The sequence below is a fragment of the Chiloscyllium plagiosum genome, unplaced genomic scaffold (assembly GCF_037043375.1).
Source record: "Chiloscyllium plagiosum isolate Xiang-an unplaced genomic scaffold, Cpla_swu_hap1 HiC_scaffold_21, whole genome shotgun sequence".
Classification (NCBI taxonomy): Eukaryota; Metazoa; Chordata; class Chondrichthyes; order Orectolobiformes; family Hemiscylliidae; genus Chiloscyllium; species Chiloscyllium plagiosum.
This window is the reverse complement of record NW_028270159.1, coordinates 64,834,500-64,859,603: the sequence shown is the minus strand read 5'-3', so window position 1 is coordinate 64,859,603 and position 25,104 is coordinate 64,834,500. Positions and strand designations below refer to the sequence as shown.

The 25,104-nt window shown below is 42.7% G+C and overlaps 1 protein-coding gene across 1 annotated transcript in view; it reads left to right on the top strand.

Moving 5' to 3' along the window:
• Window positions 1–6,770: 6,770 nt before the first annotated feature.
• The window catches only part of LOC148146288 (putative G protein-coupled receptor 139), a 70,331-nt gene continuing 51,997 nt past the window's right edge, over window positions 6,771–25,104 (top strand). Inside the window, exon 1 of the mRNA XM_087998664.1 lies at window positions 6,771–6,903. Coding sequence (XP_087854790.1) covers window positions 6,771–6,903 — 133 coding nt within the window. The remainder of the gene's footprint in view (window positions 6,904–25,104) is intronic.

The following is a 25,104-nucleotide window of genomic DNA, read 5'->3' as shown; positions in this document are numbered from 1 at the left end:
TTTGTGTATTTCTATGTATATCTGTTTAATGGCAGGAGATAGGGTTGTGGTGGAGGGTTGTGTGTGTGTGTGTTTCTGTGCATGTCTGTTTAAAGGCAGGAGACAGGGTGATGGTGTTGAGATGTGTTTGTGTTTCTGTTTATATCTGTTTAATCGCCGGAGAGTGTGTGATGGTGGAGGGTTGTGCGTGTGTTTATATGTATATCTGATTAATGGCAGCAAACAGGGTGGTGGTGGAGGGTTCTGTATGTGTGTGTGTTTCTGTGTAAATCTGTTTAGTGGCAGGACAAAGGTGTTGGTGGAGTGTAGTGTACGTGTTTGTGTGTATATCTACTTAATGGTATGAAAGAAGGTGGTGGTGGAGGGTTGTGTGTGTGTGTGCTTCTGCATACATCAGTTTAATGGCGGGTGACAGGGTGGTAGTGGAGGGTTGAGTGTGTGTGTTTCTGTATATATTTATTGAATTTCAGGAGACAGGAAGGTAGTGGAGGTTTGTGTGTGTGTTTCTGTGTATATCTGTTTAATGGCAGAAAACAATATGGTGGTGAAGGCTTGTGTGTGTGTGTTTCTGTGTATGTCTGTTTACTGGCAGGAGACAGGGGGATGGTGACGAGATGTTTGTGTGTTTCTGTTTATACCTGTTTAATTGCCAGAGGGTGTGTGATGGTGGACCATTGTGTGTGTGAATGTGTGTGTGTGTTTCTGTTTATATCTATTTAATGGCAGGAGGCAGTGTGGTCGTGGATGATTGTGTGTGTGTGTGTGTTTCTGTGTATATCTGTTTAATTGAAGGAGATAAGGTGGTCATGGAGTGGTTTTTGTGTGTGTTTCTGCTATAGTTGTTTCATGGCAGGAGACAGAAAGGTGGTTTAGAGTTTTGTGTGTGTTTCTGCATATATCTCTTTATTGGCCGTAGGCAGGGTGTTAGTGGAGGGTTGTGTGTGCGCGTGTGCGTGTGTTTCTGTGTATATCTGCTTAATAGCGGGAGACAACGTGATGGTGGAGGGTTGTGCTGTGTGTTTCAGTGTATATCTGATTAATGGCAGGAAACAGGGTGTGGTGGAGGGTTTTGTGTGTGTATGTTTCTGTGTATATCTGTTTAATGGAAGGTGACAGCGTGATGGTGGAGGGCTGAGTGTGTGTTTCTGCATATATTTGTTTAATGGCAGGAGACAGGGTGGTGGTGGAGGGAATATGTGCGTGCTTCTGTGTATATCTGTTTAATTGCAGGAGATAGGTTCGTGATGGACGGTTGGGTGTGTGTGTGTGTTTCAGCGCATATCTGTTTAATGACGTGGTCAGGGTGGTGCTGCAGCGTGGTGTGTGCGTGTTTCTGTGTATATCTGTTTCATCATAGAAGACAGGGTGGTGATGGATGGTTGTGTGTGTTTGTGTTCCTGTGTATATCTGTTTAATGACAGGAGACAGGGTGGTGGTGGTGGGTTGTCTGTATGTTTCTGTAAATTCTGTTTAAAGCAGGAGACATCGTGGTGGTGGAGAATGGTGAGTGTGTGTTTCTGTGTATAATTGTTTAATGGCCGGAGACAGGGTGGTGCTGGAGTTTTTGTGTGTGTTTCTCTATGTATCTGTTTAATTGCAAGAAACAGGGTGGTCGTGGAGGATTGTGTGTGTGTTTCTGTGTATATCTGCTTAATGACAAATATCAAATCTGGTGTCAAGGGTTGTGCGTGCGTGTGTGTGCGTTCCTGTGTATATCTGTTTAATGGCAGAAAACAATATGGTGGTGGAGAGTTGTGTGTGCGTTTCTGTGTGTGTCTGTTTAATGGCAGGAGACAGGGTGATGGTGTCGAAATGGGTGTGTGTTTCTATTTATACCTGCTTAATCAACGGAGAGTGTGTGATGGTGGACGTGTGTGTGTGTGTATCTGTGTAATGGAAGGAGACGGAGGTGTTTAGTTTTGTGTGTGTTTCTGTATTTATCTCTTTATTGACAGGTGGCAGGGTGTTAGTGAAGGGTTGTGCGTGTGTGTGTGTTTCTGCATATTTGATTTATGGCAGGAGACAGGGTGGTGGTGGAAGGTTGTGTGCTTGTGTTTCTGTCAAAATCAGTTTAATAACAGGATACAGGTATTGGTGCAGATTGGTGTGTATGTGTTTCTGGGAGGCAGGGCGTTGGTGGAGGGTTGTGTTTGTGGGTGTTTCTGTGTAAATCTGTTTAATTGAAGGAGATAAGGTGGTCATGGAGTGTTTTGTGTGTGTGTTTCTGTTACATTTGTTTCATGGCAGGAGACAGGAAGGTGGTTCAGAGTTTTTGTGTGTGTTTCCCAGTATATTTGTTTATTGACCGTAGGCAGGGTGTTAGTGGAGGTTTGTGTGTGTGTGCGCGCGCGTGTGTATGTTTCTGTGTATATCTGTTCAATAGCAGAAGACAACGTGGTGGTGGAGGGTTGTGTTCTGTATTTCAATGTATAGCTGAAAAATGTGTTGCTGGAAAAGCGTAGCAGGTCAGGCAGCAGCTGCGAAGCAGGAGAATCGACGTTTCGGGCATAAGCCCTTCTTCAGGAATTAGGGGTGTTTGCCAAGCAGGCTGAGATAAAAGGTAGGGAGAAGAGACTTCGGGGAGGGTCGTGGGGAATGCGATAGGTGGAAGGAGGTTTAGGTGAGGGTGATAGGCCGGAGAGGTCGGGAAGAAGATTGCAGTCAAGAAGGTCGTGCTGAGTCCGAGGGTTGGGAATGAGATAAGGTGGAGGAAGGGGAAATGAGAAAGCTGGATAAATCTGCATTCATGCCTTGTGGTGTATCTGATTAATGGCAGGAAACATGGTTTTGGTGGAGACTTGCGTGTGTGTGTGTGTTTCTGTGTATATCTATTTAATTGAAGGAGAAAGCGTGCTGATGGAGGTTTGGGTATTTGTGTGTTTCTGCATATATCTGTTTAATGACAGGAGACATGGTGGTGGTGGAATTTTGTGTGTGTATTTCTGTATGTATCTGTTTAATTGGAAGAGACAGGGTGGTCGTGGAGGGTTGTGTATGCGTTCCTGTGTATATCTGTTTAATGGCAGAAAACAATATGGTGGTGAAGGCTTGAGTGTGTGTGTTTCTGTGTATGTCTGTTTACTGGAAGGAGACAGGGGGATGGTGGCGAGATGTTTGTGTGTTTCTGTTTATACCTGTTTAATTGCCAGAGGGTGTGTGATGGTGGACCATTGTGTGTGTGAATGTGTGTGTGTGTTTCTGTTTATATCTGTTTAATGGCAGGAGGCAGTGTGGTCGTGGATGATTGTGTGTGTGTGTGTGTGTGTGTGTGTGTGTGTGTTTCTGTGTATATCTGTTTAATTGAAGGAGATAAGGTGGTCATGGAGTGTTTTTTGTGTGTGTTTCTGCTATAGTTGTTTCATGGCAGGAGACAGAAAGGTGGTTTAGAGTTTTGTGTGTGTTTCTGCATATATCTCTTTATTGGCCGTAGGCAGGGTGTTAGTGGAGGGTTGTGTGAGCGCGTGTGTGTGTTTCTGTGTATATCTGCTTAATAGCGGGAGACAACGTGGTGGTGGAGGGTTGTGTTGTGTGTTTCAGTGTATATCTGATTAATGGCAGGAAACCTGGTTTGGTGGAGGGTTGTGTGTATGTGTTTCCATGTATATCTATTTAATTGAAGGAGACAGCGTGCTGATGGACGGTTGGGTGTGCGTGTATCTGCAAATATTTGTTTAATGGCAGGAGACAGGGTGGTGGTGGAAGATTGTGTGCGTGTGTTTCTGTCTATAACTGTTTAATAACAGGAGACTGGTATTGGTGCAGGTTTGTGTAAGGGTTTCTGTGTATCCCTGTTTAATGACAGGCAACAGGGTGGCGATGGATGGTTGTGTGCATGTGTGTTTTATTTATATATCTTTTGAATTGCAGGAGACAGCGTGTTGTTCGAGGGTTGTGTGTATCCACTGCTGTGTATTTCTGTTTAATGGCAGGAAACAGAGTAGTAGAGGGGGATTATGTGTGTGTTTCTGTGTATATCTGATCAATAGCAAGAAACAACTTTGTGGTGTAGGGTTGTGTGTGTGTGTTTCTGTGTACAATTGTTTACTGGCAGGAGACTACGTGGTGGTGGAGGCTGGTTTGTCTGTGCTTCTGTGTATACTTGTTGTGGTTCTGTTCACCGAGCTGGGAATTTGTGTTGCAGACGTTTCTTCCCCGTCTAGGTGACATCCTCAGTGCTTGGGGCCTCCTGTAAAGCGTTTCTGTGATGTTTCCTCCGGCATTTATAGCGGTTAGTCTCTGCCGCTTCTGGTTGTCGGGTCAAGTTGTCCGCTTCAGTGGCCGGTATATTGGGTCCAAGTTGGTCTGTTTGTTGATAGAATCTATGGATAAGTGCCATCCGTCTAGGAATTGCCTGGCTGTTCTCTGTTTGGCTTGTCCTAGAAGAGTAGTGTGGTCCCAGTCGAACTCATATTGCTTGTCATCTGCGTGTGTGGCTACTGAGGATAGCTGGTCGTGTCGTTTCGTGGCGAGTTGGTATTCATGGATACGGATCATTAGCTGTCTCCCTGTTTATCCTATGTAGTGTTTTGTGCAGTCGTTGCATGGAAACCATCAAGTCACATTTCAAAAATCATTTTAATTCACGTGCTCAGACATATAATGAAACATCTCTGTGGGATGTGAACCTTTAGGCTCAGATGTCGGGGCACTACCACCAATTAACAATAGCCCCTAAAGCTGCAACATGATTCTCCTGTGTGTTTGTTCATCAACTTTCTTTGAACATACTCTGAATCACCCCAAGAGAATCGAGATCATCTGTTCCAGAGATAGTGACACTACCACAAGTTCATGGATGGGAATCGAATCCAGAGCTCTGACCCAGAGGCAGGTGTGTGACCCACGACACAAGGCTTAAACCATGCCCAGAATTTGAGTCATATTTTAAGTGCCAGTTTTCAGCTTTATATGGATTTATTAAATTCTGATTAACATTACTGAAAAACACAACAACACTTCTCATTATTAAACTAATAAAAGATATTAGCCTAAACTATAGGATGATGAGTGCATGTGCTCTGCCATCGAGATGAACAATGGACTTCTTTAATTGCTTGGATATGATTTCCAGCTTACATCGCTATTATCTGTAATCTGCAATATTAGGGCAAGAAATCTTGCAGAAACACTCTGCACTGTGAGGGATCTCGAATAGATATCAATACTGAACACCAGAGATGAGGAAAGAGCACAATTTCTGGCCAAAAAGCACGAGCCACTATTTCCAACCTCTCACATTCCTGAAATTATTAAATGATACAAGGCATCGGTTTACTTTTTAGCCTCTTCTTACCCTCTCCTCCTTCTGCTTGCACAAAGCAAATCAAGCTCTTGGTCTTTGGGAAACTCAAGGTCTGTGTTTGTCGGCCTTCTGGAGAGGGGAGGGTCTTTTAAACCTGACGCAGGAGGGTAAGGGGGCAGTGATATCATTCACTGGGCTAATGTGTGGCAGTTCGAGTTTAACTTGGATAAATGTGAGGTATTGCATTTTGGTAAAATAAAAAGCGGGGGAGGGGGGGCTTGTACAATTAATAGTGGTGCGTTGGTGGTGTTGTCGAAAAGAGGGATCCACAGATGCAGATTGAATTCACAGAAGTTTGTGGCACTTATAGACAAGGTGTTTAAGGTTGCTTCTTTGATCAGACTTTTGTGGTTAGAAGTTGAGACGTCATGCTGAGATAGTGCAGGCCATTGATGAAGCCTCTTCTGCGGTCCTGTGTGCAGTTCTGTTATTGGAAGGAGTTTATTAAGATGAAGAGGGTTCAGTAGAGATATACCGGGATGTCACCAGGTACACCTCATCTTCGGGAGCCGACACTCACACGACATGAGCATTGAACTCACTAATTTGCAAATCTCCCCTCGACGACCCAGATCCCAGATCCAACCCTCCGACTCAGATCCGCCCTCTCGTGAGAACCTACCTGTCCATCTTCCTTCCCACCGATCCGTTCCAACTCCCCACTGACCTATCACTATCACCTCTTAGCTTCGCTCACCTATCACCAACCTTTCCCCCAACCTCACCCTCACCACCCATTTATTTGTCAGCCCGTTCACTCCTTCGCAGTTCTGAAGAAGGGCCCTGCCTGAAACATTGACTCTCTTGCTCCTCGGATGCTGTCTGACCGACTGTGCCTTCTCCATATCATGCTTTATCTACACTTAATTCTCGAACATCTGTAGCTTCCATTATCTCTTCGGTACAATTCTCTGTTACCCCACATATCTGATATAACCCCATGCTGTCTTAGGTATATATTCTCTCCAGATCATAGCCTATAAAAGTTCTCTCAATTTCTTACTGATATTGTCATGCCTCAGCAGTAGTTACAGGGTCAATTTTCCATTTATAAGCATAGAAGCATGTTATTGTTCCGATAAACCTCTGGCATTATTTCCATATCCAATGCAGACTGAATGGTTACACACAATTAATCTACCAGACTCAATATTCGTTCCCTCAGTCACCCTCAAATATCCAATCCAGACTGTGTAAATGTTAATCATTATTTTGAATTTTAATAAAATAGTATTGAATGGAAGGCGTTGGCTGCAGCTATTTGTTCAGTGACTGTGATTAATGTCAGTCTCCGTGGATCCTAAATGTGTCACTGGAGAGATTGCCTCTTTTATTAATTAGGGATTCAGTTCAATGTGTTATCCAATAGTGTGAGTGGGAGCATCGTCGACAGTACATAGATCAGCAGCTCCAGAGAGACAGGGAGGAGATATCAGAATCTGAGAACATTAGACTGGAATGATCCAACATGGACAGGAGTTTATCCAGTAGTCTTTACTGGCATTCCCAACCTTGGATATCATTAGTATTGGGGATCTATGATGTACTTATTGTTATTCAAGCTGGTTACTATCCCATCCTCGCTATAGTTGGTGTTCCTGGTAAGTCATTCTAACTATCTATTAAAGCAGATTAAACTGAATTGTTGTTCATGTTATATAAATTAGGAAAGGTAGAAGCCATCGTTTTCAGCTCCAATGAAAAATTCCAATCCTTAGAAATTATAATGAGCAAATTACTACTTTCAAATGACTCACCAATATGCTAGGAGAAACTCTAACACTCCATAATCCTTCTCGCCCTGCACTGATCTATATCTCCATATCCTCCCCATTGGCTAATTCTGTCCAATACCAACATCATGATACCCCGACTCCTCCTCAGCCACAGGATACCGTCTGAGTAAAACATCATTTGAGCCTCTGTTAAATCCGGAATCATCTGTTTCAAGCCCCTTCTAACCACATGTCAATCACAAAATAATTGCGCTTGAAATGTTTAACTTGTTCTCTGCACAGAAACTGTCTTACGGCAAGATAAAGTCATTAACTCATGATCTAGAGCCACAGAATAATAATCTATTAATAGGAAGGAAATTGGTGGCATTGAAGTGAAACCATCATCGTTAAGTATAAAACGTCCATCTGCTTGCCTCATGTCTTTTAGTGAAGGCAATGGGTCATCCTTCCCTGATCAGGTCTCTCTGTGACTGCAAACCCACAGCAATGTGTATTACTTTTTACTGTCCTGTGGAGTGGCTGAACCAACCACTCAGTTCACGATAGGCATAACATGCTGGCCTGACCTATGAGGGAAGAACAAAAGGAAAGATAGCTCCCTTCCTCTGCCTGTTTCCCATATTCCTACAGCTCATTTCCATCCAGATGGGTGACCATTCCTTATGTCAAGTGCATTCTTTCTTAGTCTTTCCCTGAGTGTGATGTTCATCTCCCGGAGCATCTCTGGTGCTGGCTTTGTTGATGCTCATATATAGATGTAAGGAGCTTTTAAATTCCACGTCAGTCACAGTGTAACGAGAAGGAAAGGTTTTTTACGCCATAGGAAAGAAACGGATATGTCTCAGTGAGGAAAAGGAATTATTGTGATCAAACCTGAGAGTGTTGGTGAGACAGTCTTGGGAAATTTTGGACAGATTTTATTTCCTTTATAACAAATAATCGCCCTACCACAGAGAGAGTGCAAAGATTTTTCACCAGACTAATCCCGGGGATGGTGGTACAATGAGGGGTGAATGAAGATTAATCTTTAGAGCTGTGAGAGAATAAAAGATGATTGCATTGAAACTTAAGGGGAATGGCCAGTCTCTCATTATGTTCTAAACAGACATTGATACGGCGATAAAATCCATGGCTTATTTTTACTCGAGTTACAAGAGCCTCTGAGGACGTTCCCCTCACCCCACCCCACTCCCTATATCGATAGAGAGAGAGAGAGAGAGAGAGAGAGAGAGAGAGAGAGAGAGGGTCAGCCTTTGAATATAGTGCATTTGGTGTGTGATCCTACACTGAACATCACGTTATCCAAAATCCTGACAGCAGCCATAATACCTTCATTCTAAAACAGTTAACTATTCCCATCATCTTCTGACCTCCATGGAGAACATGGGTCTGTCTACTCAGAGATGGAAGACGCCGCTTTGAGACTTGATACAAAACATCTGGCTTCCATTCTCACTGCCAGCAAACCACTTTAAAGTAGCAGACGTTCCATCAGAAATGAACCCACGAGGAACCTCGTACAGCCATCCATGAGTGCAGTCTCTGCTCCATTGGTTTGTTGTGTTGGAGCATCAGTGACACCCTCCTATTCATGTATTACCATCTCATGGGGCTGAATGGCCTCCTCCAAGTCCCATGGAACAGGATCAAGGGTCTGATTGGGCTCTATCTGATCCTGTTTAACAGCTCAATGTACTGACCAGACGTCTTCTCTTCCTGTGGAACAAGCAGGAGTAATGAATGGGCTATCCCTCTTTTTGTTCAGTAGTTTCGTTGGGCTGAATGGCTTCCACATTTCTGTATGTAACCAGCTTGAGATGTTGAATGAGCTCCTCTTTTAACTGTGTCTGATAGCACTGTTACATGAATGTTACCAACACTTTAACAGCACAAGCCTGAATGCTGTCCGAGTCTTACTGAACACGGACACAGGATCCATCAGGAGCTGATGGGAGACAAAATGTTCTGAACATTGTGTAACCCGCAGTGACCATCCGCACCTCCGGTCTTATGATGGGGAAAGACATTGATGAAGCAGCTGAAGATGTTTGTGCTGATGAAACTACCCTGAGGATCTCCTCAAGAGATGTCCCGGGACCGAGAAGATTGTTTGGCCCCCAACCCAGGTATCTTCCTTTGTACTCTGAAAGACCCCAGCCAGTGGGGAGGGGACACCTGATTCCTATTAAGCTCAATTAAGATGGCGCTTCCGATGACATTCTCAGTCAAATACTGCCTTGATGTCAAGGCTATTCACTCTTTGCTGAGCCCCTGTGTTCCCCTCTTGTTCATATCAATAGGTGACAGTGTCTGTGTAGGGAGTGTTTTTTCTCTCACAGAGGGTAGTGAATGTCAGGAATTATCTTGTCTCGAGAGCTAGGGGAGCTACATCACTGAAAGTATTTAAAAAGGTCGTAGATGGATTTTTCATCTTCCAGAGAGCTGAGAGGGTGTGAAGAATTGGACATTAAAGATGAGCTAATACGGACAGTAGATCGGTCATGATCGTATACAATGGCTTGATTATCCGAACGACCTGATCCTGTTCCTTATTTTCTCATATTCTGTAATTACAAAGTTAATGGTTGTAATTTTCCTGCACATTCTGTTATTGAACGTTCCATACAGAGAGAGCAAAGTACTTTATGAGTCATCACTTAGTGAGGTTTGGGGGCTGAATTCACAGTGAATCTGGGTCTATATCATGACCAACAAATGAAGCACAAGTTGCAGAGAGGAGACACTCTATAAAGAGACCAGAGTTGTCTTTCGAACCCAGCCTGGGTTTTGAAGTAACATTTTCCATCTCACACCAGATTATGTGTAACAGCCTGGAAGGAATGAATGAGATCCTGTGTTACTGTGTCTCAGGTATTTGGAGCAAGATGCCCCCGTCAGCACCAGTGCAGGAGGTTTGAGGGGCTGAATTGAACATAGGAACATAGGACTGAGGAGCAGGAGTGGGTGATTAGACACATTGTCACTGCTCCACAAGGCACTAAGATCTTAGCTGCTCTGATTGTGGTTTCATCAGCACTTTTCTGTCTGCATACAATTTTCCTACATGCACTTGTCTGTCAAATGTTTGAATACAGCACAACTTTGAACAAATGCAAACATCCAGGCACCACAAACGTTTGGTAAAGGGAATTCCCACTTGAACAGTCCAATAAGAATTTCTCATTCGTGTTCTGACAAATGTTGGAGGGTCACTGTGTCCTTTTCCAGTCCCACTCCTCCACTGGCTGCAATAAATGTTAAATTTAGCCAGTTTAGTGTTATGACCAATTGTATAGGACTCAGACTGGATCATGTTTGAGAAAAACGTGAGATACAGGAAGTTGAACTCACAACAAATGGTAAACGATAGAGTGTCCCAAATGTTCTTCTGCCTTTGAAATTATTCTGCTCACACAAGCTGTTGGTAATGGGATTTATTAGTTGAACAGTTGGATTTGGCTGAACTCTCTTTGCTTCCAGGAGTGGAGAGATTCCAATGAGTCCTCACTAGGAATCCTTCACAAGTGGTGAAGATAAATCAGGGATTTTATGGTCTCACATTTTGCTATCCGGTGGACAAAGTAAGAGAGAGAGATCAATCAGCTGCTGCTTCTCAGGCAGGGAACATGTTTCTCCCTCTCTGTGTTGAACCATACAATAATGTCAACTGAACACCATGTGTGCTTTCCTGGAGCATTCTCTGGATCGGATGATAATGGATGATTTGAAGGTGCATCATCGCTGTTGTTGTACACAGTGCCTTTCATTAGAAAAAAAAGTCCTTGATTTATCATCTGATGACATGTTTATATGCGCCTGTGTAATTTGTAAATATCGGTCGATGTCTAGAAAATATGTTTTGATATCAATTCTTAAAATTGTTCTCTAGCTTTAAACTCCTTAACAAGAGCAAACATGCATCCAGCTGAAACACCTTTCAGAAAGTCAAGTATGTTTCAAGAAGATTTCTCATCTCAGATCAAAACTTATAATCACCCATAACAAAAGGCCTTCCTTCCAGGAATGTGTGAAGGAAAACATCTATGAAAATATTCTGAAAGAATTATTATTTTTAAGTTTAGGCGATCAAAACTGCACACAGTGTATCCGATGTGGTCTCAGCAATGCCCCGTTCAGATGCAGTAAAACATTCCTCATTAAACGTGATAACCTTTGCCAGAAACAGCATCATTCCACTTACCTTCCAAATCACTTGCTGCATCTGCAGACTGACTTCATATGATTCATTTCCCAGGAACATGGATAGGGCCTGTATCACAGAGTTCTGCAACCTCTCTTCATTTCAATTGTTCACCATTGTTTTATCCTTCCTGCCACTGTAGACAACTCACCTTATGTTCTTTCTGCTGAAGGTTTGCTCACTAACCTTCCCTATCTGTACCACATTGCAGACTCAATACTTCCACTTGACGACAACTTGAGCGATCATCTTGGCGATGCGCTAATTGAGCTTCATGCCATTCAGTTCCCTTCCTCCAGATCTTTGATACAGATTATTTGTCATTGATGATCCCACAGTGATCTCTAGAGCACTACACTAGTTAGAGCTTTGCAACCTGAAAATAAACATTTATCTATACTCTCTATGTCCTGTTAGCGACAGCTTCCCCGTTCCTGTGTAGCACCTAAGGTGGGTTGAATGGTCTCCTCCTGGGCTGTGCAATGTACTCAACGCGCTGAATTACTTTATTCTCTATTCCTGTGCAACCTCTTCGAGGGGCAGAATGGTCTTCTCCCGTCTCATTGTAACGATCCTGCCTGACTGAAAGGGTGGTCCCCTACCTTGTAACAGCATCGAAGGGTGGATTGAGGGAACAACACATGGGGTAGGGGCAGTAGTACATCTCTGTATAAGCCTCGAGGGATGAATTGAGGGTTCAGCGCATGGGGTAGGGGCAGCAATTGGCCTTTTAACTGCACCATTCAGAATGCTCATAACTCATCCTAGTTTGTCTGACCATCAGTCTCCTGTCTGTTCCCAATAAACATTGACTCTCCTGTCCAGCAAAGATCAGTCAAGCTCAGCGTTGAATATCTTCAATAACCGAGTTTTCACTGCTCCCTGAGGATGAGGACACCACAGATAGCACAACACGAAAGTGAAAGGGACATCCTTATTTCATTGTGGGACACGTTATTTTAACCCGTGTTAACCTAACATCAAATCACCACCTCTTTTCAGACATAAGGACACAATAATTAGGAATAAAGATAAAGCATTCTGGACTTCAAACCTGTGCCACATTCCTGCTGTCCCTTTCCAATCAAATATGTATCAAACCCAGCCTCTGCTGCTGTCTCAGAAAGAGAATAACTGATAGCATTACATCACAAGAACATTAAATCAAGGAGCAGAATGAGGCTATTCGGCCCCTCGAGTCTAAAATTTCGTTCAATTATTCTTATATGTACCTCAACCTCATTCTTCTGCCTTCTTACTAGAATCCTTGATCCCTTTACAAATACAAAGCATATCGATTTGCGTCTTAATGACACTAGTGTCTGTTCTCTATGGCTGTGTATCTTTGTGTGTGTGCGTCTGTATACGTGTGTGTGTGTGTGTGTGTGTATGTGTGTGCGTGTCTGTGTGTGTGTATGTGTGTGTATATATACGTGTGTGTCCATATGCTTGTTATCTGTGTGTTTGTGTGTCTATGTCTGTCTGTCTGTGTATCAGCCTGTGTGTTTCTTAACTGTGTTTGTGTCTATTTCTATGTGACTGTATATGTCTCTGTGTGTTTATACCCGTGTGTATGCCTATCTCCTTGTAAGTATTGTGCACGTTCGTATATTGGGGTTTTTGCCAATATTTCTGTGTATTTCTGAGTCTGTGTCTCTGTGCAGGAAGGTATCTGTGTCTTTTGTTTGGAAGTGAAAGGACTGTCGTTGGAACTGCCAGTGGGTTTAAAGTGAGAATTGTCTTTCACTGAACATTGCTCCATAATCGGTCGGTGGGACGTGGATGTTTCAGAATCTCCACACGAGGTGTCCCTGTCCTTTCTGGCTCGGATCAGTTTCCTACCCACATGGCAAGGGGAGGGGGTAAGGGAATGGATATCGGGCACTCCAACACCCGGCTTTGCCTTTCTGTCCTATTCCAGGCTCTTCCTCCTGGAATGGGAGAAAGGGAGGGTGGGAGGGAGAGTGGGAATGGGTGACCCTGATGTAAGTGTCGGTGTAGTTGGGAGGAATTGTGACGTGCCTGGAATGAGTCAGTCGGCAGTTTTGAATCCATATAGTATTATTAGTGTGGAGGGTATTGCGTAGGTGACAGAGAAAGTGAGGAAGAAAGTTCCTGAATTCAATAGTGAGAGTGGTCGTGCCTGAGCCTTATTTGGAGATAGAGCATGAGCCTAGTTCGGGGGTCGGTGCTATAACAGATATACAGTGAGTGTGAGGGAGCATGAGCCTTGTTCGGGGATCGGTGCTGAAACAGGTGTACAGTGAGTGTGAGCGAGCAGAGAGTATACGGTAACTCTTATCCTGACAGAGCGGGGAGGATATTGATGCTTATCCTGTATTGCAGGACATTTCTTCAGATCATCTCAGCGTCGAGGTGAGCCCCACTGAATGTCTTGTCCAGGCCTATCACTCATAATGACAAAGACCAGTCCCTCAGCTTCCACAGAATCAGTTTAGGTAAAGCTTACAGATAGCAAGGAGAAGCAAATATTGTTGTGTTATGTATCAAAACCAAAACGATAACAGAAAATCTCAGCATCATATGCTCTGGAAATTAGATATGCAAGTATTGTGGTTACTGCACTCTTATTGGATGGTCTCAAGTTGCATCTAAACTGCATTAACTAAGTGACTGCTCATGTTGTGAAAAATAAATTCCATAAGTGTATATGAAGTGGGTTGAAGAGTATGTTGTGAAGAAAACTAGAGCGCAGGTTATTTTGAATTTGGTATTGTGTGATCAGAATGACGAATTAATAACCTTGTACTGAAGCAGCTTTTAAGGAATAATGACATTACGAAGGTGCATTTGTAGGCGTCTGCGTACAATATAGAATGCTTGAACTTTCTAGTTAAACATCATGGAAGACTGAAGGTTAGAGGGTCAAGATAGTTCCAGTGAATTTGGAAATTACAATATAACATTCAGTGGGAGGCAAGATATGGTTGTTAGAGTCATAGAGTCCGACAGCACGGAGACAGGCCCTTCAGCCCAAACTGGTCCATTCTGACCAAAATGTCAATCCACGCTAACCCCATTTCCCTGTCATTGCCCCGTAATCTTATAATCTTTTCCTATCCTGTAATTGTCCAAATGCATTTTCAAGGTTGTTAATGTATCCGCGTCAATGACTTCCCCTGGCAGCTCATTTCATATGCGTACCAGCCCCTGTGTGTAAAAAGTTTGTTCCTCAGGTTCCCTTTTATTCTTTCTCCTCTGACTTTAAACTGATACTCTCTAGTTTATGACTGCCCAAACCTCGGGAAAAAAAGACTGGATACATTCATTCTATCCATGCCTGTCATGATCTTATAGACTTCAATATGATCCTCCCTCAGTCTTACAGACACAAAAGTAAAAAGTCCTAGCTTGTCCAACCTCTCCCTATAACTCAGTCCATTGAGTCCTTGGCAACACCCTTATACATTTTTTCTGCATTCTTTCCAGTTTAATAACATCCTTCCTATAGCAAAGTGAACCAAACTGAACATAACACTACCAATATGCCCTCAGCAGCCGTCCTGTATAACTGCAACATAACTCCCTAATTTCGATACTGATTAAGGCCAGTGTGCCAAAAACTTTCTTCACCGCCCTGTCTACCTCTGAATCAACGTCCAGAGTACCATGCACCTGAATTACAAGGTCCCTCTGTTCCACGACACTCCTTAAGAACCAACTATTCACCATGAAAGTCCAACCTTGATTTGACTTTCTAAAATGCAAGAACTGACACTGATCAATATTAATATCCATTTGGCAATTCTCAGCCGACTTCAAAGTACTCCTGTAATTTCTGAAACTTATGATAACTTTCCTCACTCTCCATGATGCCGCCTATTTCAGTGTCGTCTTCAAACTTACAAATCCTGCCTGTACATTCTCATGTCATTCTCTAAATCATAGATATATGTTATATGCAGTGGTCCCAGCACCAACCCCTGAGGCATTCCACTAGTCATAGGCCTCCAGTCTGACCAGCATTATTCCAGTATAATCCTCTGCTTCCTACCATCAAGCCAATTTTGTACCTAATTTGCCAGCTCCCACTCAATTCCATGTGATATAACCTTCAAGAACAGTGGAACATGTGGAACCTTATTGAAGACCATATAAACTACGTATACCACCCTGTCCTCCTCAACGTTGCTGGTCACTTCATTAAAGAACTCCAACAAATTTACGAGTCATGATCTCCCAAGCACAAAGCCGTGCTGAATTTGATGACGGGCGTTTGCCCGAGACATCGATTTTCCTGCTCCTTGGATGCTGCCTGACCTGCTCTGCTTTTCCAGCACCATTCTAATCATACTCCGAATCACATCCTGTCTTTCCACATGCATTTATATCAATCTCTCCGAATCTTATCAAGTAACTTACCCACTAGATTTTAGGTTTTCTGGTCTTTCGTTCCCAGGTTTACCTTTGTAGTCTTTCTTGAATAAGGGCACAGCATTCGCTACCCTCCAGTCATCTGGAACCTGACTCGTTGGCCAGCGATGATGGAAAAGAACCAACCAGGGCTCCCGCAATTACTTCTCTATCCTCCCGCAGTGTTCCTGAATATATCTGGTCAGGACCAGGAGGTTTCACAAATTCTGAAAAATACGTCTATTTATTTCAGTTACAAACACCAGTAAGTGAGAAAGTGACTCAGTGATGGTTAACATCATAAATTAGAAAATTTATTAATCATTGGAAGTGACTTCAGAAGAATTCCAGATATTGTGGAAACCTGAGAATTCTCAGAAATTAACGTCCAGACAAGGAAGGCCATGAAACTGATAATGAAATCAAAAAGAGAACGTGCCTGCTATCAAACAGGAACACAAAGACTGCATCAATCTACGATCTATATTTCAAAGGAAAAAAAAAATAAAAGCAAGGTCAAATGTGGAAATTTATAATCGGGAGATGAGAGGTTATGGTGGAGAACAGGGAAACGGTCAAGAAAATAACCAGTTACTTTGCATCTGTCTTCATGGAGGAATATCCAGAAAATCACCCAGTGACCATATCGGCCTTCGGGAGCTAAAGGCATAAAGTCAATTCATATCAGTAGCAAGGTAGTACTTGAACATGTAGCTGGATTGAACATTGCTTAGTCTGACGAAACAGATGTACTGCCTATCAAAATGTCATAAATAAATCACCAATAGTAGTATTAATTACACTGTCGATGACTGCGTTTTGTTTTCATGTACGTTCTGCAGAGGCCGGAAACTATTGTGGATAAACTATAGATGAATGGAAGGGACCCAAACAGCTACAAATGGAAGAGGACATAGTGTGGAGAACTGCAGACCAATTAATAGACATCTGTAGGGAAACTGTTGGAATCTATTACACAGGATTACATTTTTGAAATTTAGAAATTAACAGCAACAACGGAGAGAATCAGCATTTATTTCTGGTAGAGAAATTATACTTGATAAATTTCGGAATTTTTTGAAGTTGTTTCTTACAGCATAGATAATGGGGAACCAGTAGAAGTTGCAGATATTGGATTTTCGGAAGGGTTTCTATAAGATCTCACTGAGTCTGTAAATGCAATGCATGTGAAGGGTATTTGGAGGAATATATGTAAGTGCAAAGTTAAGGTTTGGTTTGTCTTCATTTTAGAGATTCAGAACATTGATATCAAGACATGTTGAAGCAGTTTCACAGCGTGTTGATGGGACTATACCTGGAGTATTGTGCACAGTTTTGGTGACCGAATCTCAGAAAGAATATACTGACCACAGAGGAAGTGCAATGAACATTCTCCAGATCATCCCTCAGATGGTGAGATTGCCTGATGAGGAAACTCGGCCTGTGTTCTCTAGAGTTTCAAAGCTGGGTCAGAGTGAAATTTCGAAAATTCACAAAACATATGACAAGTTGGAAGCGAACAGAACACTTCCCTCGCTGTCTATTCCACATAAAAGGCAAACAATGGCAGGATCTGTGACAGGCCAGTTTAGTCTGCAACAAGGAGGAAATTCTTCACTTGGACGGGACGAACTAACACAGGGGCATGGAAACCTACTGGCAGGCAAGATTAGTGAGAATCTCCAGATATTCTACAAGAGTGTCCAGCGGAACAGAATAACCAGGGAACATGTAGGACTCATTAGTGACTTGCCAAGTTGCAACCAAATCAACTTTAGTGGTAGGCGACAGAGGGTGGTGGTAGAAGGATGTTTGTGTGATTGGAGGCCAGTGTCCAATGGTGTACCACGGGGATCAGTGCTGTGTCTCTTAATATTTGTGATTCAGAGGTGTTGGTGTTGGACTGGGGTGGACAAAGTTAAAAAGTGCATAACACCAGGTTATTCTCCAAAAGGTTAATTCGGTGGCACGAGCTTTCGAAGCGCTTAATCAAGGTGCACAACCACCTGATGAAGAAGCAGCGCTTCGAAAGTTCGTGCCTCTGAATAAACCTGCTGATGTTTTGTGATTTTAAACTTTATCATAAACGATGCAGCTGTGAATATGGACGAGGGTGGGGCGAGGTGATAAGTAAGTTTGTGTTTGATACAAGGATTGGCCGGGTAGTTGTCAGTGAGGAGGAAGGCCTTATGTTACAAGATAATACAGATGGAAGGGTCATATGGTCACATCAATGGCTGATGGAATGTAACCCTGATAAATATGAGGTCTTGCACTTTGGAAGAAGGAACCAGGCAGGGGAATACTCAATGAATGGCAGCACACTAGGAAGCTCAGAGGATGCTTTGCCACACATCCCTGAATGTGGCTGGACAGGGTAACACACAATTTGAGAAAGCGTACGGGAGCGTAAACTTAGCCTTCACACATCGAAGCATAGATTATAAGATCTATGCGAAACTTTTGTTAACCAAGATGGAATACTGTGTGTAGTTCTGGTAGCTCCATTGCAAGAAGGATGTTGTTGCACTGGAGGGAGTGCAGAGGAGATTCACCAGGATGTTCCCTGGGATAGAGCATATCAGCTATGGAGAGAGGCAGGATTATCTCGGGTTATTTAGTTTGGAGCAGAGAAGGCTAAGGGGGACGCGAATCAGGAGATTATATGAGGGACATGGACGCGGTGGATAGACAGCAGCTGGTCGTTTTAATCAAAGGGACACACTTTTAAAGTGAAGGGTTTGTGGATTAGTGAGAAGTTGAGGACTGGTTTTCACCCAAAGTGTGTTTTGGAGTCTGGGATGCAATTCGTGAGAGGGGAATTGTCATGGTAACCTCAAAACCATTAGAAAATGCATGGTTGTGCACTTGAAATGCCATAAATTTCACAGTGCCGGGTTTTGTGTTGGAAAGAGGGGCTATTGTCAACCGTGCTGTATTTCTGATAGTACAGAGTCTGTGCATCTGCGAATGTATGGCTATGGAAGGTCAATCATTCAGTAGCTTAAGACAGGAATTGATGGGATTCTGAAGAATATCTTATTAAAGTGTATATGAGTGAATTTGTAATATCGTCTGAAAATACATCAATGGCAAAATTAAGAGAAAAAGGGGTAGCTTTCTTACAGTCTGATACCAGGTAATTTAAGACAGAGAAATAGCAGATCAGTGGAGCAAGTACTTCAGTTCTGCCTTCACAGAAGAAAGAAAAACAAAAATAAAATTTCCTCGCAATACTAGGGAACTTTAGTCTGGTGAGAAAAAGGGAATAGAATGAAATTAGCAACTAAAACGTTTTAGAGAAATTATTGGACTGAAATTACTGGGCATAGACAAAGTCAACAGAGACTTGTGAAATGGGAATCATATTTGAGAAAATAGCTTTTAGCAAAATTATAGAGAAGGTATCAACACAATACGATTGGTATTTCAGAAAGAGTTTTGATAAAGCCCCAAGCTAATTGTGCAAATTCGAATCCTATGGGCTAATATATGGTCATGGTTTTAGAATGGGAGAGCTGACAGGAAACAGTGAGTAGGAACAAAACCATGTTTTTTGAATGGAAAGCTTGGAGGATATAACAAGGATCGAGATTTGGCATCAAACTATTCCCAATACACATCATATCTTTGGTTCAGGGGCTCAATCGCAATATTTCCAAGTTTGCTTACAGCAATAAATGATGCCAGCTTGTGAGTGGATAAGGAGGATGTAAAAAACGCTCCAAGGTGATTGGGACAAGTGGAGTGACAGGGCAAATACCTGGCAGATGGAGAGCAATGGCAGAGGTGAGAGGTTGTGTACTTTGATGGGATCAATTGAATGGCAGTCTATCATTTGAAAAGGGATTGGTTGAAAAATGTTGATCTATAAATGAACTTAATCTGCATTTTTATTTATTTCTGCGCAGCCTTCCGAGTCCATGTAGGACAGTGAGTTATGAACACGGAAGTCAATACTGGGAATGGCATTGACACGCTGTATACAGTGTACATAGACCCAGCAAGTGGGGAGCTGTAATATTGAAAAGAATCTGGATCTCCCTGTAAACCGGCCAATGAAAGCAATATTGCAGGAGCAGAAAGCGGGTAGGCAGATAAATGGTGTATTCACCTTCATTTCAGGGGGATTTAGAATACAGGAGTAAGGGCCATTTACTGCAGCTGTACAGGGCCTTAGTGGGACCCCCATCTCGAACATTGTGCAGTGTTGTGTGCAGGTCTGGTGTCCTTACCTAATAAAGGGCAAACCTGACATTGAGGGAGAGCAGTGAAGGATAACCAGACTGATCTCTGGGATGACAAGTTAATTGTTGGAGCAGTTTGGGGTGATTGGGCCTGTATTCCATGGGCTTTAGGAAAATGGGTGGAGATCTCAGTGAGATATAACAAAACTCTGACAGGTGTGACAGATTGGAAGCAGGGATGATAGTTCACTTTATAGACAATGGTTCACGAATCACATTGCAGTCAAATCATACTTAATAAACAAGAGAACTCCCTATATATTGATGGGCCGAAGACACTATATTTTGTAATGTTTAAACATATTTTGTGATATGAACATTGTGTGGGGAAAACTGCATTGAGGAGATGTTCGGCCATGAAATAGCATGGGAAAAGCTCAATGTGCTGAATGACCTCCTCCTCTCCCGATGTTTCTGTGCAGTCTGTCGGAAAGCTCTGCAAATGTTGTCACAAGCTCTCAGATGTTAGGAAAGATGTCTACGCAGGGTCAACAGGGCTGTGTTTCCCATTCTCTTTTCTGATAACGAGGTTGATGCCGGGTGTTCTGTCAGGTTTTATCCTTTAAGACCTCAGAGTATTTTGATACAATTCAGTGTCTCACTTGGTCAATTCAGAGACCATTGAAGGGTTTATCACATGTCTGTGCGTCTGGAGTCACTTTTAGGCCAGACCAAGAAAGCACGGGAGATTCACTTCCTGAAAGTATATTGGTGAAGGAGATCGATGTTTACAATCAACATTGGACACAAGAGCAGTATTACTGACACCAGATTTTAGGTCTCGATATTTTATTAATTATTTTTAACTTCCACCAGCTGCCAGAGCATTGGCCTGATCTGGATTCGTAATCCAATGATATGTCCACTACAGCACCATCTCCACATGGGGACCTATTGGAAACCACACTGACCTGATTATTTCGGTGCTACTTGACAGCTCTATCAAAAAGTATTCCCAACAATTTGACTGTCGAGATGGGACTGAGGGTGTGGTTATTGGTCAGATTGTAATTATTCTCCTATTCAGGGGCTGGACATAGTTGAGTAATTTTCCTCATTGCCAGGGAGATGTCAGAGTTGGAACTGGAATGAAACATCTTCCCCATGGGCACGGCTTCCTCTGCAGCACAAGTCTTCAGTCCTATTGCAGGAATGCGGTCAGGGCCCATTTCCTTTGTCGTATCTATAATGTTCAGCTGTTTCTTCATGACCGTACAACAAATCGAATTGCTTGAAAATTGGAATCTGTGATTCTGTGGGAATCATGGATCATCCACTCAACACGTCTGGTTGAGGATAGTACAGACACCACATCCTTGAATTTTTTCACTGACCTACATATCTGTTCCGATATTTAGGATGAGAATATTTGAAGATTCCTCTCTTCCAGTAAATTGTTTAATAGTCCATCGACATTTATGTTTGGCTTTGGCAGGACGACAGAGCTTAGACCTGATTTGTTAGTCTTGGGATTTTTTCCCCTCTCCATCAGACGTGAGTTCTGCTGGTCGGAATTTCACCAGTTAAGTGTAGTAGCTTTAATGGGTTGTCAATAGGTTTAAGTCCACGTGATTCCGACCCTGGCATGTTCACCCACACTCATCACTGAACCATGGATCGGCATGATGCTAATGGTAGACTGATGAATTATAGTCGGGAAAATGTTACAGATTGTCGTTGAATACAATTATGTTTTTGCTTCTGTGGTCTGCAACATCAAATGATAACCCAGTTTGAGCTGCAATATCTACAATTCACTTCTACTGACTGTCCCCCAGTTCACACCGAGACCCATTCACCCATCAGCCCTGTATTCTCTACCTAACCTGGTTTCTGATGCGGTAACACTTGTATTTTCATATTCTCATTCTGTTGAGGGCCTCTCCCTGGTGTCACACATCTAATTTGTTACTTTAATTCAATCCATTTAAAGTAATGATCTGAATCATTTCTCTTCCATAATGTCAACTTCTGTATTTGAAGTGAACGTGTTTCCCTCTGTTTTTCTCCCTGACCATGATCAAGAGCTCTGTAGTGTCAGTGATGCCAGACTTATGTTGCTTCAGAGCCAAGGAACTTGTGCACTATGCATTATTGTTCAGTTCCCAGTGTACAGCACTCCATGTTGGACAGGATGTTTGACCATCTTTGACAAACTTCTTTGGAAATTGTCCAAAAACAGAAATTGCTGAAGATGTTGCAGCATCTTCTGGAATGAATGCAGTGTTAAATTTTCAGGTCGAGTTACCCTCTACAAAGCTCACAGTTTCTCAAGAATTTTGTTATTTTTATTGCCAGTATCCATAGTTATTTGTTTTGTGAAAATTTGTTCTGTGCCTATTCATTTCTGGAGAAACTCAGCAGGTCTGTCAGCATCTGCAGAAACAGAGAAACAGCGTTAGCATTTCAAGCCTAGTGTGACACTTCTTCACAACTGAAAAGCATTGGAAACTTGGCTTTTTAATATCCTTGCCAGAGTGGGAGATAGGTGACAGGGAAAAGAGGGCGTGGCAAAGATAAACCAGCTTTTAGCAGTTGTGAACGAGAAGATGATATAAAATGGGTTTAAATTAAGGTGTGAATGGGGAAAGGGGTTCTCTCGACTGAGTGCAAAATAAAGAAGACACAAACACACAAGGTCATCGGAAGGCCAGGCGGGAGAATGTTGACTATGTGGCATTATAAAGATCTGGCCATAAGTACGTTTTCACTGTCGAGATAATCACCTCCTTTAGACAAAGGATATCAGGTGCTTGACTTCTTATTGGCTCTAGTAAGCATTTCATGCTGCCTTAGTATTGTAATAGGGAGAAAAAACAAATCACAGTATGAAGTTTGGGCTGAGTATTGTTTATCTGTCATGTTTACTATAATTTCAAATTTGTAATATTTATCTTTAAATGCTTGATCTTGAAGTTAGTATTGGATGGAGTGCAGAAGGTTGAGGGATGACATTATAGAAGTTTCTAAAATCATGAGAATTATGGATAGGGTGAATAGCCAAGATCTTTTCCACAGGATGGGGGAGTTCAGCCATAGAAGGTATAGGTTTCAGGTGAAAGTGGGAAAATTTACAAGGGACGTAGGGACAGTGTTTTTACACAGAGGGTGGTTGGGTATGGAATGAGCTGCCAGAGGAAGAGTGGTAGATTTCAGTACAGCTACAACATTTTAAACTCATTTGGACAAACATATGAGTGGGAAACATTTAGAGGCATATGGACCAAATGAAAGCAGATGGGATTTGTTTAGTTTGGAAAACCTGGCGAACATGGAAATTTAGAAAAGCTTCACGCAGGTTCAGAGTGGTTTTGTGAAAGGGAAATTATACTTTGCCCTGTAAAATCATGCAAAGTATTTCTGGAGATGCCTGAGAATGTAGCAAACGGACTTGATAAAGGGGATCTGTTAGACACCAGGCTTTCCAGAGTTTTTCCACAAGGTATTACAAAATAAATGTTCTTACACAAGACAGAAGCTCGTAGGATGATGGAGAATGTCTTAACATGCGATGATGATTGCTTAACATATAGAAATCGGAGAGTCAGGATTAATGGATCTTCATGATAAAGGTATATCTGCTGGAGGACCACAGCTATCAGTCTGATGGCATCAGGTCTTTACCTCTATACTGATAGTCTGAAGGAGGGAGCTGAGTGCAATATACATCTGGGTTTGAGGATGACACTGAGAATAAAAAGGCAGGCTATTATTTAATGGAGAGGATTTCCAGAAAAAGAACACTACAAAGGGATTGGAGTGTTCCTGTGTACGAAACATAAAGTCAGCATGCTGATGCAGCAAGTAACTAGGTTGGTTCATTAGCCAGCTTCCATGGATGAAAGGGTTGTGTTATTGAGAATTTCTAAAATGGTGAGGCGATTATTCATTGGGGTTTAAATGAATGAGGAGTGATTCTGCTGAAAAGTACAAGACTCAGAAGGGACTTGAGAATGTAGATGTTGAGAAGTTGTTATCATTCCTGAGTGGAGTCTCGAACTCGAGGACATAGATACCGAATATGGAACATCGATTTATATCTGAGATGCAAAGTGATGTCTTCTCTCAGAAAGTCTGGAATTCCCTAACCCAGAGAGGTGTGGAGGGATACATGTAATAGGCAAGAAAGTGAAGTTAGACCTGAATTAGATCAGCCATGTTCGTATTAAATGATAGGGCAAGCTTGAGGGGCCGAATAGCCTACTCTTGTTCCTATTATGAATTTCACATGTTATGCTTTTGCAAACTAACTGGTTATTTTCCCGGAAGTTGTGTTGTGTAATGCTACATTCGGGTGAGCAGAGGATTTGTTTGAGTTAACGCTGGTTGGGGTATGGGGGCCGTATTCACAGGAAATCTGGGTCTGTAACATGTCAGTGGGCGGCACTGTGCCACAGTGGTTGTGGGCGGCATCTCTGATGTTTCACAGCGTCAGAGATCCGGGTTCAATTCCCGACTCAGGCGACTGACTGTGTGGAGTTTGCACATTCTCCCCGTGTCTGCGTGGGTTTCCTCCGGGTGCTGTGGTTTCCTCCCACAGTCCAAAGATGTGCAGATCAGGTGAATTGGCCATGGTAAATTGCACCATGGTGTTAGGTAAAGGGGTAAATGTAGGAGTATGGGTGGATTGCGCTTCGGCGGGTCGGTGTGGACTTGTTGGGCCGAAGGGCCTGTTTCCACACTGTAAATAATCAAATCTAATCTAATCTAATGACCCACATCTGGAGCAAACGTTACAGAGAGGGGAAGCCTGGAAAAAGGGATTGGGGTAAGTGGCACTTCCTGACACAGCCTGGATTTTCCAAGTACATTTCCAAAACTGCACCTAACCATCAGAGTGGCCTTGATCTGCCCCTGTGTAGTAGGTCCGAAGGGCTGAATGGAACATCAGAACGTCGGGCTGCGGGACACGAGTGGGCCATTCGGCCCCTTGACACTACTCCACCAGTAAATAAAGTCGTGGCTCATCTCATTGTGGTCCCAGCTGCACTTTTCTCTCCATGCACCATTATTCCTGATTCACCTGTCTATGGAAGATCAGACGAAGCCAGCTTCGATATAATATAAAGATTCAGCCATCCCAAACTTATGGGAAAGAGAATTCCCACTTTAATGAATTCACATTTTGTGAATTTCTTCTCACTCCAGTTGTGACTGAGGATGGAGGGTGTCACTCTTTCCTTTCCTAGTCCCACTCCTCCACTGTTCACAACAAATTTTAAATGTAACCAGGTTCGTGAT